The sequence below is a fragment of the Prionailurus bengalensis genome, chromosome B3 (assembly GCF_016509475.1).
Source record: "Prionailurus bengalensis isolate Pbe53 chromosome B3, Fcat_Pben_1.1_paternal_pri, whole genome shotgun sequence".
NCBI lineage: Eukaryota > Metazoa > Chordata > Mammalia > Carnivora > Felidae > Prionailurus > Prionailurus bengalensis.
The window spans coordinates 55,917,794-55,933,453 of record NC_057355.1 but is presented as its reverse complement, the minus strand read 5'-3'; the positions used below and the strand labels follow the sequence as shown (position 1 = coordinate 55,933,453).

The following is a 15,660-nucleotide window of genomic DNA, read 5'->3' as shown; positions in this document are numbered from 1 at the left end:
ACACACTGAAAGTTGTATATACCAGGACACTAAGCACCTCCTTAGTGAACCAGGTTTTTAAAGTACTTGCTAAGATATGTAGCTAAGTATAAGATGCACCTTTTGTCTCCCAGGGAAGACATCCAACAAGACCCTGCGTTTTGGTGACTAGAACATAACAAAGTCAGATTTTTATTTCAAAAAGAAGACCCTAAAACCTAAAACACAAGAAAATTTATGAAGTATGAGCATTATTTCTGAAATTTCAACACTCACAAGCTTTTCATATCTCATCAATTCCACCATAGTATTATTTTCAATCCCACTAAACAGAAATTATTTTAACCAAAAGTGTCTTTATCCATAGCATTTATTCATGATCTATTGTTCACCTTAGACTTTTGTGGGGGGTGGGGTGGGGAAAGAGTGGTCAGTGTCTGCATTTTCAGAGCCAGAAACAATATAAAAAAATATGAAGGATGGCCATAGTATGGATACATCATGGAAACTTCATGAAATGCTAAGTCTTCTAGGAGAGTCCAATGTCATAGTCATATCATCCTCTAGCTTCCCCTTTCCTAGAGCCCCATGAGGGAAGACAAGAGAAAAAATAGAGGAGCATACCTCCAGACAGTTTCCTCCTATTACCTTACTCCTATGTCTGAAAGGCCTAAATTGAGTTTACCTTTCAAAGTTGGCTTATGGATGTTGTAATTTCATCCATATCCTCAAACCATCTCCCATCTGCTCCAGAACATCTGAATCCCCTTAATAGAGAACAAAGACTTTCATTTCATGGTTAAGATAAAAGGCTTATGCTTCCAATTCTGTGTCTCCCTCTCTCTGCCCCTCCCCCATTCATGCTGTATCTCTCTCTGTCTCAAAAATAAATAAACATTAAAAAAAATTAAAAAAAAAAAAGATAAAAGGCTTAGAACAAAAATGTCTGGTTGATGTAAGACCGAGACTAAAACTAATTCACACAACACTGCAGTCAGACAGGCAGACAGCAAGGAAAAAGCAAAATTGACCACTATCAGATGCATGCACAGTCTTTGGCAGAGGAAAAGGTTAAGGAATAAATAGGTGGGCTCCTGAAAGAGGGATGGAGCTGAGGGAATGGTTGAAGGAAAAGGGGACTAGAGGTGGCAGAGATAACTGCAAGCGAATTCAAAGCTTCCCACCAGGACCAGGGAATAGGACTTATTTTGAGTACCAGCCCCGTCTTAGCTGTTCTGAATAATATCAACACCCAGATGAATCTGAAATGAATCTGAATCTGAAAGGGGTAATTCCCATGCCTTCTGTGTGGGGAGTCAGAACCTTTTGTCGAACAGATAAATGCCTTGTACTTAAGAGCAGAATGAGTTAGTGGTACATAGTTGTAATTCTGTCTCTATTTTTGAAACAGCCTCTGGCATTAGCCTGGCTGGTTAGCATGACACTTACCTAAGAGCGTCTATGGAGTTTTACTTAGGTATCTCCAGACCCTTTTCTACAATCCAGCATCTGTTCACCAACTTAACTTTCCTCCTACTTTAATAGGCATAGTACCTATCCCAATCTCTAACAATTCACTTTGGAATCTTGGATATGACTAAGTAAAAGTCAGCAGTCAATTGTAAATATTTCCAACATAGTAAAAGCAAGTGCTAAGTACAAACCAGTGCTGATCTAAATCCTATACACAAATTAACTCATTTGATCTTCACAGTAACTTTACAACAAGGTAGATAACATTATTATCCACAACAGCATTTTACAGATGAGAAAGTTAAGGCTTGGAAAGACTGAGTAATTCGCCAAAGCTCACGCAGCTAGGAAGTGGCACAGCTGGGATGCAAATTGAGTATACTGACTTCAGAGTCTTGCTCCTAACCACTGTGTTTTGCCACAACGGTGCTGCTCAGGCAGGTGGAAATCACTTGGGTAGTTTCTTATAAAACACAAGGTGGATTCATTCAATCAATCTGATTGAAAACCAGTGACAGGACCTGTGTGGAGGAATTGTTTGTGCTGTCTTAATAATCACCGCCTCACAGATTTGAGCAAAACCTGTCTCTCAACAACACTAAAAAAACGGGTTTGATATAAATGTTTTGCCAGGTAGAGACAAAAAGGTCATTTAGCAATGCCACTGGGAACCTTACCCATGGTTTCATTCCTGCTTCAGTTTTTCCACTAGGTAGAAATATTTTCAATAAATCACCAATTCTACATTCAATCCGCTCACTTCCCATGCAGAGAAGAATTCAGCTAATATCTACTATAAAAAAGAAAATAATCTCAAATACCATTTTCTAGTTACCAAGTATAGAAATTATCTCTGGCGGCCTAGATTTTGCTGTACATGTTAAATAATAGGAGGCCACCAGGAATCATGAAGACAATGAGATTGAATTTATTTAGCCCCAAACAGCTGAAGCACTGATTATATTTTGGTGGATTATTACTGTTGAGCAATCCAACTTCCCTTATGAATTAAAGAAACTTAATGTGACTTTCTGTCTAAATGAATTAATGATTTACTACTGGTTACTAGTTGATGAAGTACTTAAGGTTCCTCAGGGCTAATGACTGGGCAGGGCCCACGGTATTATTCCAGGCCAATCACTGCTCAGTCACCTCTTTCAAAGAAGGTTCTAACCAATAAGAAGCCCAAGGTTTTGGAGTGAAAGTTAAGTGCCCCATATATGCCTGGGTGGTGTTGAAACAGATAAAGCTTCCTGAGAAGAAGGCTTCTTCTGATGGTAAGTTAAACATTTCTGGATGGGGTAAAAATCACATTTAATATTATGTCATAAAGTAGATTCTGAGGAATGGAGTAAAGGTGAGGATGTCAAGGACTATGAAGAGACATGGGATGGTCTATAAAAACTAAAGAAATAACAGCCTCACTTATAGTTTCGCCCCAAAAAATGTTCTTTGCAAGTTGAAGTTAAGATATTTTTTTTAATTCAAAGAAATAGCCTAGTAACTTCAGGAGACAGGCATGGTTTTGTTTGCATTTGTCTGCTTTTCTAAAAAGCCAAAATTTAAGTTATCAATAAAGAACTATTAATCTCACTAAAGAATGTTCTAAGATGGCTCATATCATGGATGGTAAAAGAAGTGATTATGTAGTCTGCCTCTCAGTCAAATTAAAAGCTTCTCAATGAATTTGAGACTATTTCATTAAAGAGAATTAACAGGGCATGATTATCTTACCTAAATATAGCGTACACCTTTATTAAGGACTGAGATTTATTTCGTTACACTGAATACCCATATATTTTTAAAGATTCCATGATAGTATTTGCAAAACATAAATGTATGAGCAGATGAGAGGCTAGTAAAAGATCCATGAATTTACAAAGCTATCATCTTCACAGGATTTATTTTTTTTATTTTATTTATTTTTTTTTTAATTTTTTTTTCAACGTTTATTTATTTTTGGGACAGAGAGAGACAGAGCGTGAACAGGGGAGGGGCAGAGAGAGAGGGAGACACAGAAACGGAAACAGGCTCCAGGCTCTGAGCCATCAGCCCAGAGCCTGACGCGGGGCTCGAACTCACAGACCGTGAGATCGTGACCTGGCTGAAGTCGGACGCTTAACCAACTGCGCCACCCAGGTGCCCCCAGGATTTATTTTTAAAAATTAACAAGCATGTATTTTTTAGAAGTTAAAAAATGTTTTTAAATTTTATAATCATCATGGAATATAATCATCATTATTAGATAGTATGAATTCATGTCTATAAAAAATACTTTGCAGTTTCAACATTTAGTACTGTCAATGAACTGTGTTTCAGACTGAGAATATTCTCATCTTCTCTTACTGTACTCACTGGTAGAGTTATATCTTTTCTAAAATCATATTAAATCCAACTGCACTGAGTCCAAACAAATGCTACAAACATAGATAATATTTTAATGACTCCATTGAAAATTCTGTTTGCTGAAGCAGGTCCCTAGTTATTTATTATGGGATTTAATTGCTCAGGTGACTAGAGTTCCCGGACAGGTAATTTTTAATGGAATGAATTTAAGATATTATATGTTTTGTAACAGAAAACTCTGCCCTCATACCCCTATGCCTACTTAAATGTATTTATATTACTTGAAACAAGTTTAATTTTCTTTTTCAATGGCAGCTTTGAAGAACATTCAAAGGATATATAGGAGAGAAACAATACATCAAGAATCTATTTGTTGAGTCCTTCTAGAACAAAGGCCAGGAGCTCCCTAATGTAAACACATTAAAGTTTATTTTGAGGAGGAAATACATAGATTTTTTTTTTAAAAAAAAAACATAAAGTAGACAGCTTAGTCCAAAAAAAAAAAAATCCATTTTGGAAGATGTCACTGAACAACTCTTCCAATGTATTTCTGGATTCAACGCCCAGTAATAGCAATCGCTTTCAAGTTAATGTCATAAATGAGAGCCATGAGAGCAGCGCGGCTGTGGATAATAACACTGATCCTCCACATTATGAGGAAACCTCTTTTGGAGATGAAACCCAGAACAGATTCAGAATCAGCTTTAGGCCTGGAAATCAGGAGTGCTATGACAATTTCCTCCAAAATGGAGAAACCGCTAAAACAGATGCCAGTTTTCATGCTTATGATTCTCACACAAACACATACTACCTACAAACCTTTGGCCACAACACCGTGGATGCTGTTCCCAAGATTGAGTACTATCGCAATACTGGTAGCATCAGCGGGCCCAAGGTCAACCGACCCAGCCTGCTTGAGATTCACGAGCAACTTGCAAAGGTAAGCTTCAGGGCACAGGCAAGTATCCTCCCTCCCTTTATTCCTTCAGGTGATCTCCTGCTCTTTAATCATGCTATGAATGTCGGAGTGTCTTGTGGGGAAGTCTATTCCAAACCACCCTCCTTCCTTACACAGCTGTCCCTCGTTCCCAATAACTAGACAATACACGGAGTGTTTCACAAATATTTACTGAGCACTGAGAACTAAAGAATTAGCTCTGAAAGTGAGGCAGTGCATTATATTTTCTTTAAACTTATAGTGTACTCAGTGCACACTTGGTTAAACATTCCAAACCAGATACTAAGCTAATTTCACCTTAGTATGAATGCCTCTGCAGCAGTTGTAAGAGGGGGAAAAAAAACAAAAAAACGAAAAATCATCACTGGAGCTTACTGTAGTTAATACTGTGGTGTCAGCCTTTAGAGCACATGGGTATTTTATATTCTTTAAAGAGAAACCCAAGATTTATAAGATTCAGCATTTTATCCCTTCCTCTTCAAAACTTTGCCTGAGGCTCCTGAATGCTCTTAAGCATATAAAAGTAACTGAATTAAATTTAAGTACAGAAATGGCTAAGCTTTTCATTATTTAATGAAAATCAATAATGGGTTCCCAAATCTGCTAGAAGCAGGAGGTAGCATTTTTTCTAATCATGTAGCAAATCATTGATAAACTTCATAGATTTCTTCTTCTATAACTTGCTCTAAAATATATTGATGCACTTTATCTTCCTGCTCTTCTGGAACACATTTTGGAATGAATATCATTCTTTATGGATGTAATTACTTGCTAAAAAGAATAATTAGCTGTCACATATCCAAATGTAGTTTACTTTTGCCCAGGTTTTGAGGTAAAAGAAAAAATTGATTGGAACAATTCCTTTCATATCCATTCATTCAACATTGATTTTATCAAATGGTTACCCACACTAGGGAGTCTAGGAATATTGCTCTCATGGAAGATGCTAATAAGGGTGAAGTTTTCCCTTTAGTTTCTGTTCATTCTTCTTTCCACAAGGAAACCCATCTCTAAAATGTATTCTCCTTGGTTGCTCGGGGTCCCTGACTCTGCATCCTACCACCAGAGGCTGAGTGACTTCCTGAGCGGAGCCCATGCTCTGAATGCTGTACCCTTATCCTTTCTCCTCACCAGGCTTTACTTGTCCCATGTACTATATTTGCAACAGTCTGCTGAATGGCTGGTTTCTTTACAGATAGAAGATTTAGACTTTATCTAGGATATTCAGTGCTTTGATCAAAAGAAGTTAGCAATGTGACAATGTCAGAAAAAAATGGCGGCCCCCATTAAAATTTTGAGAAGGAGGTTGATTTGAAGCTCCTGAGATCAGACCCAGGTATCACTTTGCTTTGTGTGGGAAAGTGGAAAGAAGAGAGAAGGGGGAGAAGGAAAAGAGGGAAAAGTTGGTTGTGAGAAGAGGGCACAAGGAGTTTTCAAAAAGCACAGAAAAACAAACTTAGGGCATTATAAAGGGATTTCAATTTATTCTGAAGAAGTAAAATGAGCCAAAGTTCTCTTTAAAAAGATCTGAAATTCTCTCCCACCATACTCCACCTCATTCCACATGATAAGTCTTAAAGCTCATCCTTTGTAAAATTAGCATCATCAAAATTTAAATATTCTCGGGGCGCCTGGGTGGCGCAGTCGGTTAAGCGTCCGACTTCAGCCAGGTCACGATCTCACGGTCCGTGAGTTCGAGCCCCGCGTCAGGCTCTGGGCTGATGGCTCAGAGCCTGGAACCTGTTTCCGATTCTGTGTCTCCCTCTCTCTCTGCCCCTCCCCCGTTCATGCTCTGTCTCTCTCTGTCCCAAAAATAAATAAACGTTGAAAAAAAAAATTAAAAAAAAAAATTTAAATATTCTCATATTTGTCCCCCAGTTTGCAAGAAAACAAAATAAAAGTCTATTTCCATTAATAAGGAAATGGAGTAAACTCACATTGTTCTTTGGACTAATGTTCTAGAGAGAGAAACATAGCTTATTTACAATTCCTAAAGCCACAGCTTATGTAAATCTTTACATAAGGGGAGAAAAACTCTCCGGGAATGGTTGGTTGTTCAAAAGCCAATCTGAACAACCGTAGTCGAAATGCAGTAGCTGCATTTGACAGTTTTCATAGCTGTTTGGGATATCATATTCTTTTTGAAAATTACACAAAGACTTAACTTTGACGTAAAGCTCTTTTTTCTCAGATACAAAGAAATACCAAATTAAATAGTTTAAAAATTAGGTTCAGGCTCAATGCCCTGAATAATCATTCTGAATGAGTATAGTAATAAGTTACTCTTTTTATGAATTTGACCCTCAGTTATCAAGACACTTTATCATTAAATCCCACAGAAGTATCCACATAGCCAAATTGGGAGCAGAATTCTAATGCAACCATGAATCTATATACTAGTGTCTCTAAACTTGTAGGGCCCAGTCTACCTCTCCATATGATCTACCTCTGTGCTATCCTTTGATACCAGACATGAACAATCTGAGACTTCGTCAATTCATCCCTTTCTTCTTTGTTAGTGAATTTGATTCTTTTTCCTCCTGCTTACCCTCCCTCCCATGAAAGATGAAGACCTATAGTGTAATGAGCTATGCTGTTACCTCCTTGTGGCCCTTGACATTTTTATGGTAGTTCCCCAAATCACAACTAGACATGATCAATAGAACAAATATTACATAATAATACTCAGACACACCACCAATTTCGTATGCAAAAAATTATAAATGATAATGTTTACTCAAACAATTTAAAAGTGGAAAGCAATTGACATAGTACAAGTTTGGTGATATATTTTTTTGTACCCGAGTATAATGCTTTAAAAAGCCATGAAAGAATTGTGTATTTACATTAAGTGACAACATATTTAGACAGAAACCAGTTGGATTTTTTGCAGAATCCTGGCTATAACTTCCAAGTCAGAAAAAAAATTACATGTCAAGGTTGTCCTAATAGTTGAAATAAAAAATAGGTTTGAAAGACGTTATTTTAAGTCTCTACCTTCACTGAAACTCTAGGAATGATACATATTGACAAAATTTGTAATCCCAATGATTTGAGATCATAGTTGAAAAAATCCTTTTATTTTCTCTGTAGTAAAGAGCTAAATGCCTATACAGATGGCTATGAATTATAGATTTCCAAAAACCCTAGTTAAAAGCAGGAAAAAATGGCTCCATCCTTTACTTTCTCTGCAATATTATATAAGCTACATAACTTCAACTGATACTGTAGGATGTTTGTGAATACTAGTTTACATGCATATAAAGTCTAGCATGTTGCCTTCTACAATGGGTAGAAACTGAACAAATCATTGTTGATAATGATGATGGCAATTTTTGTATTCACTGATTTTTACTCAAAAAGTAAAATATACACTAATAAAATATTTAAGAAGTACTGAAAAGTATATCTTGAAATGTCTCTTATCTAATATAGATCTTCAGTTTTTCTCTCCCAGACAATCATTACTGTCAGTTTCTTATAAATCCTCCCAGAAATTTTCTATGCCTATACAAATATACATATATATCTATAAGTATCTCTATCTCATCTATCTAATTTTCCGTCTGTATTTTTTTCAAACACGTATTGAAACATTTTACACATTGTCGTGCATTCTACTGTTTTCACTAAACAATGCACATTGGAGTTCTTTCCATATAAAAAATATAATGATTATTAGATATCTGGTAAAGATTAATCCAGTATTTTTACTTTGTAAAAATAATTGTACTTTTACTGTCCAGCATAATCCTGTGGCCACCTTTTTTTTTTTTTGATTACTAAACTACTTTATTAAGTGATCATGGTTTTATCTTTCATTTCTACTTTTTTTTTAATTTAAATTCAAGTTAGTTAACATATAGTGTTGTTAGTTAACATATAGTATTGGCTTCAGGAGTAGAATTCGGTGATTCACCACTTACATGCAATACCCAGTGCTCATCCCCACAAGTGCCTTCCTTAATACCCATCATCCATTTAGCCAATCCCCCCACCCACCTCCACTCCAGCAACCCTCAATTTGTTCTCCATATTTAAAGTCTCTTATGGTTTGCCTCCCTCTCTGTTTTTATCTTATTTTCTTTTTCTTTCCCTTCCCCATGTTCATTTATTTCTTAAATTCCACATGAGTGAAATTATATGACATTTGTCTTTCTCTGACTGACTTATTTCACTTAGCATAATACACTCTTGTTCCATCCACATTGTTGCAAATCTGTGGCCACCTTTATATGCACAATTCCTAACTACAGGGCTAACCAAAATGGAACTCCTTTTCAGTCTTACTAACCACCATTGTTGTTAGCATTTTAGAAAAATATAATTATATAAGAATCAGGAAAATATATAGCCTTTCTATCAAAGTCAGTGTTCTGATGTCATTGAAATAAACTGTCTATATAAAGAATAAAATACCACAAAAATTAAGATAGCAATATTATTTTTAAGGAAACCAACCATTTAGAGAATGTTTCAAAACAAAAACAATGGAACAACTTCACACTTGGGTCATTAGGTAGTTAGCGACAAAAAGTAATCTGTGAATAAAAAGCATTAGGAAAAGTAATTTGTGAATAGAAAGGATTACATACACTCATGCAAAAGCAAACTTTTTATGGAGAATTTTTTTTAATGTTTATTTATTTTTGAGAGAGAGAGAGAGACAGGGTGTGAGCAGGGGAGGGGCAGAGAGAGAGAGGGAGATACAGAGAATTCAAAGCAGCTCCAGGTTCCGAGCTGTCAGCACAGACACGGGGGCTCAAACCCACAAACTGTGAGATCATGACCTGAGCCAAAGTCGGACGCCCAACCGACTGAGCCACCCAGGGGCCCCGAGAATTTTTTGTTATCAGACAAGGTGCTCACACTTGGCAAGTTCTCATTCAATTTTTATAACACACCTTCAAGGTAGGTACTATTGTTATTGCTATTTTATAGATTCTAAAGTTTTTATAAAATCCTATGGATCTTTTATAAGAGAAAACAAAAACCTAAGTCAAAAAACTTCCAAGGTCAAGAAACAAAAGTCATGTGTCTAATAAATTGAACCCATGTCTGCATGACTCCAGAGTCCATGCTCTTTTTATTTATTTATTTATTTATTTTGATGTTTGTTATTTTTGAGAGAGAGAAAGAGCACAGGCAGGAGAGGGGCAGAGAGGACAGAGGATCTGAAGCAGGCTCCACACTGACAGCAGAGACCTGACATGGGGCTCAAACCCACAAACCTCAAGATCATGACCTGAGCTGAGATTGGGTGCTTAACCCACTGAGTCACCGAGGTGCCCCCAGAGTCCATGCTGTTTATTGCTACTTTGCATCCTCAGCCTACTCTCCCATTTCACTTTGCCTCAGTTCATTTTGACAGCTACAGAAGGAAGTGGAACTCAGCCACAAAGAAGAAATTGCATCTCAGCCCTGATGGGCAGAACAGGAGATTCAATTCCTTTCTTGTTTTGGGGACTGTGCCAAAAGATCATGTTGCTTTCTCCTACAGAATTTTTTTTTCTCTCTCTTTCTCCTACAGAATTAATTGTAGGTCTCGATCATTTTCGTTGTCATCATCAAAAGCATTTATTAGCCTTTTATATACAAGATGCTGTATAAAGTGAGTTAAAAAGATTTGATCTCTACTCTCCAGGATTTATTTGACATGTCAAATGACTTTGTTATGGGTAGAAATAAAGGACATGTAATCAGGTTAACAAACATTAAAGTACATAAACCAATGTATAAATGTTTATCTTCTTTAAATAGACAAACAAAGGTTTACAAATGCGTTCTCTGGGAAATAGTGTTTTCTAAAATGTGTTAAAGTTCAAATTTGGAACTTTAGCATTCAACTTGGGGCTATCCCAAATTAGAAATATCACCAAGCCCAATTAAGTAGACATAAAAATTGAGGCAATAAGTGCCTTGAAGGAGGATTAGTGGTCACCCCTAAAATATTTGCTGGAGTGAAAATCTGCAACTAAAGACTCATTTTAATACTTACCAGAAGTTTTAGTTTTTAGTTCAGTGATAGGTGGTGAATAGACTAACAGTTCCCATGTATATGTGGAAAATATTAAGAATCTTTTGACTTTCTTTTTTTTTTTTATTTTTTTCTTGAGAGAGAGAACAAGAGTGTAATGAGGGAGAGGGGAAGAGGGAGGGAGAGAATCCTAAGCAGGCTCATGCTCAGCATGGAGCTCAACACCAGGCTTTATACCATGACCCTGGGATCATGACCTGAGCCCCAATCAAGAGTTGGACACTCAACTGACTGAGCCACCCAGGCACCCCTTGATTTTACTTTCTTACACTGCTTATTACACACATAGCTACCTTTAGGCCTAAGTTATCAAAAATATAAGTTAATTTTTGTGTGAGCTATATGTTTTCAGGTACAATAAAAATACTATAATAAATTGTGACCATTAGTAGTGATTTAGAGGCATGGTTTATAGCAACTTTTAAAACAAGAAACCTCTCACTTTCATAATTTAAAATATTCCCATTTATCACAAAGGGCTTGTAATGTACAAACATAATAACATTGATTAGTAAAATATAGGAATGTGATTAGAATTGTGTTTTTCGAGGTGCTTAGGTGGCTCAGTCAGTTAAGCATCTGACTTCGGCTCAGGTCATGATCTTGCTGTTTGTGAGTTTGAGCCCCAAGTCGGGCTCTGTGCTGACAGCTCAGAGCCTGGAGCCTGCTTCACATTCTGTGTCTCCCTCTCCCTCTCTGGCCTCCGCATTCACACACTGTCTCTCTCTCAAAACTATACATTAAAAAAATTTTTTTTTAAAAATCGTGTTTTTCATGCTGAAATGAACCCTAAAAATTCTCTGATCCTTGCTGGGATTGGTTTTAAAATAATCCAGTGGCAGGGGTGTGAGAGGTTTAAGTGGAATAGTACTGGCCATATGTTCATAACTGTTGAAGTTCAGTGGTAGGCACATGAGATCTATTTATTCTCCCTACTATGGCATATATTTAAATATTTCAATAATAAAAGAAAGTTTAAAACAACTGGGAGGGGATCATATAGTCCTAAATATTTATGGAGTTGTTTCTCTAGGATGGGCTAAGATTTCTACCATCCTGAGATTGAAAACCTAAAAACATGTATAGTGGCAAATATTATCTAGGTATAGTTTATTTAACGATTTTTAAAATGTTTACTTATTTTTGAGAGAGAGAGAGAGAGAAAGAGAGAGAGAAAGCATGCTCATAAGCCAGAAAGGGGCAGAGAGAGAGAGGGAGACAGAGGATCTAAGGACAGCTGTATGCTGACAGCAGCGAGCTGGATGAAGGGCTTGAACTCACAAACCATGAGATCATGACCTGAGATGAAGTTGGACGCTTAACTAACTGAGCCACCCAGGTGCCCCTCTAGTTAGAATTGAAAGAATAAATACACTTATTTTTTTCTTCTTTGATGATAGCTAGAAATGCATTTGTAATTTTTCTGGGGTCTGAAAAAATCACGCATTTCATATTAAATAAAATAATCTTTTATCATCTAGCAAAACCCATTAGGAATTTACCCCTTAAACTGCATGTGATTGAAGCTTTACTAGTTTATCAATACTGGAGAAGAGAAGTATCTTTCTTTCTTTCTTTCTTTCTTTCTTTCTTTCTTTCTTTCTTTCTTTCTTTCTTTCCTTCTTTCTTCCTAATGAACTTTATTTTACTTTCTCTGAATACTTAATGTACAGGTAAAACTTTTGGTAAATTAATAATCATTCCCTAAAGCTATGCAGTTTAAAATGCATTTACGAAAGGTGGTGGGTCATCATTTATGGTGATGGAGTATGAACAAACAAATTAATTCAAAGTATGAGGGAAAAAACTGGTTTCAGGGAACAATCATAAAACTTCTATTCTTTGAGACTTTGGTCCCAAGAAAATGCACCAGCCAGGAGTCTGTCAGCCACTGGTTATAGCTCACAGCCATTAAGTGCCCATAACCCTCAAATAAAAGTCTTTTCAGTACTTTGATGATAAGTTGACTTTGTAATTGCTGTATAGGCTCACAAAGGAGGCATTTATTAAGAGTGAAACCAAGTTTTGCTTTGCCATGTTAGAAGAGGAAGATGACAAACATAGAAAAATGATTTTGCCTTCGAGTAAATTACTTCAAAGTAAGATTTTCAGAAAATTCATTGGATTTATCCTCCTTGGCACTATCCAGGAAAGGTTAAGTGACTTGCTGGGGGACACACCCTGAATTAATTGCATCGCTAAAACTAGATTCCAAGCCTCCAAGTTTATATGGTGTAGTGAGTTTTAAGCTCCTGTAAGCGAGTAAGTAATGGAAATAGATTCTGTACTTATAAATGTATTATCAGGGCTTTATAGTCAGGGCAAGAAATATACATTTAAAGGTTTTTTTTCCTTTCTAAGGCATAAATATATTGAAAACGTGGAAACTCTAGCAGGTTGAACACATTCACCTAAGAAATAGTTGAACGCCCTACATTGACTCTATTTTTGAATAGCTTTAGAAAATTATTTCCCTACTAACTTTCATATATGATGATTTCCCTGACAGGCCCTCATAGAATATTCCTTTTGCTTCATAGTGTATGTCCTAGTGATAAATTGAAGAACCATTAAACTGTGCCCAGAAGGACATCCATCAGATAGAAATGTCCATATAAGGGGAAATTTTAAATATCTTATTCATCCTTTCACCAATTTTTTAAGATGTTTTTTACAGTCATTGGTATTCTCATTAATCCAGATGTAAGGGTCACAGTTACGACTGGAGTTCATCTGGGAGCAAAGCAATTTCCTGGACCAAACCCTCAAATACAGGATTGATCAGAAAACATAGGTTTTATTCCCAAGACTGCCTTTAAAAAGCAAGTGACTAAGGCTCTGTCTCATGGGATCCCCAATTAACCGAGGAAAAGGAAATTGCCTTCTCCCTGAATGAGTAGCTGTTGATGGTCTGGCTGTGAGATCTTCATTAACTAGAATAGTGTCAATTTTAAAAGTTTTTCTCAAATCAAATCAAATAAATGAATTTCTTAACCAAATAATCTCTTCAACATTCCTGGGCATTTTATCACATTCCTCAATTCTCTGCTTTCATTGATTTTCTAGTTACGGAAAGTTAAAGTTACATTTGAGCCATGCAGCTGCCTTATGAGTATAGAATCCGTTCAGAGAAAAAATAGGATTTTTAACTGCCTGGAGAAAAACCTCAAATGTTCCATCCATCTGTAATTGACTGCAATGCATAGACATGTGTGCTCTAATATAATAGCCCCAGCCACACGTGGCTATTGAGCACTTGAAACGTGCTAGTACAAATTGAGATGTGGTATCACTGTAAACTGCACACCAGATTTCAAAGACATAGTGTTAAAAAAAAAAAGAATTAAAATGTCTCATCACTGTTTTTATATTGATTATATGTTGAAATGATAATATTTGATATAGATCTATTACGTAAAACATATTAAAGCAGTCCATGATCCAGGTTCCTCCTACAAGGTGGGTTGCCACCATAGCTAATGAATATTACATTTCAAAGATTAGAAATATGATATTGTATGAAAGTTAGGTATATTTTTAAAATTTAAGGGCTCAAAGCTGAACCCAAGTTATTTCACTAATTTCCTTTTATTTTTAAAATGAGCTACTGGAAATTTTTGAATTACATCCATGACTTGCATTTCTAGCTGGTATAGATAGCCAGTTTCTGCCCTGCTAGGTCAGCCTCAATTTCTGTAGACTTTGTTTATCCATATTTTACTTTAATATGAATATATGATGTCAGATTTCAATTATCTGTGCAAGTAGGGACAGAGGATGCTTAAGATTAAGATATTCCTCGGGTAATTCAAAACTAAATTTTAACTATTAATTTCGGCTTCCTTTGTGATTCAGTTTTACCCCTCCCCTGCAATGCTGTTGGAAAAGAGTAAGATGATCTGACTTGAGATTCATTCTCTTCTTCTCCCTTCTTTAATGTGGGTTACACAGAGAAAACAATGAAAAATGAAATCCTCAATAGGGATGGAAGAGAAAGGAAATAGGAGGCAGGAATGGTTAAGAAATGAGGTCATCTTCTCTGAAGTGGTAGAGATCAGGTGGCCTCCAAGCCTACTTTATGGATTCAGTAATGTTTATTGATGACCTGCTGTATAGTAGGGTCTTTGTTGGCATCTAGGAGAAGTAACCCACATCCTGTAGTTAATATACAATGACTTACCACATTGTATTGCATCGGTTACCCAAATGTCCACTAGTATCATGAAAAAAAATCTTGTGGGAGAACAAACTCGGAAGAAATTCTTATTGACATAGAGAAGTAGAAGAACATGGAAGAACAAGAAGACAAGAAGTCAAAGTCTCTTGGAGTAAACAGCCCAAATTAGAGTCAGATTATAGTGGGTATGCTAATGATACACCAAAGCCCAAAGAAGCAATAACTCTTAAACATGGCAAGGACAAAAACTTTGATTGCCCTCAAATAAAGTCCTTATAGTAAACACTGAGTATTTATTTCATGCCAGTCTCATTTTAGAGGGGGAAAAAAATGTCCTTGTCTGAGACATCTCAGTTAGTAATAGGGGGACACATCATCCCAGCTGTAAACTAATTTAGGCCACTTAAATAGAACAAAGTTGTTCTTTGTTTTTTTTTTTTAATGTTTATTTATTTTTGAGACAGAGAGAGACACAGCGTGAGCAGGGAAGGGGCAGAGAGAGAGGGAGACACAGAGTGGGAAGCAGGCTCCAGGCTCTGAGCTGTCAACACAGAGCCCGACGTGGGGCTTGAACTCACAAACTGTGAGATCATGACCTGAGCCGAAGTCGGACGCTTAACCGACTGAGCCACCCAGGCGCCCCAAAGTTGTTCTTTAATAATGGTAATTAAATGCTGAATCTAAGAGACT

The 15,660-nt window shown here is 36.5% G+C and overlaps 1 protein-coding gene across 4 annotated transcripts in view; it reads left to right on the top strand.

The window, feature by feature from the left end:
* Positions 1-2,609: 2,609 nt before the first annotated feature.
* Positions 2,610-15,660, top strand: part of SLC12A1 (solute carrier family 12 member 1) — a 104,296-nt gene continuing 91,245 nt past the window's right edge. For 3 of the 4 annotated variants that reach the window (XM_043555485.1, XM_043555483.1, XM_043555482.1), the window contains exons 1-2: positions 2,610-2,729; positions 4,114-4,738. In XM_043555485.1, the coding sequence (XP_043411420.1) occupies positions 4,319-4,738 (420 nt within the window). In that variant the 5' untranslated portion in view covers positions 2,610-2,729; positions 4,114-4,318. Of the gene's footprint in view, positions 2,730-2,761; positions 2,810-4,113; positions 4,739-15,660 lie in introns of those variants that run through there. The other variant, XM_043555484.1, reaches the window with a different exon arrangement.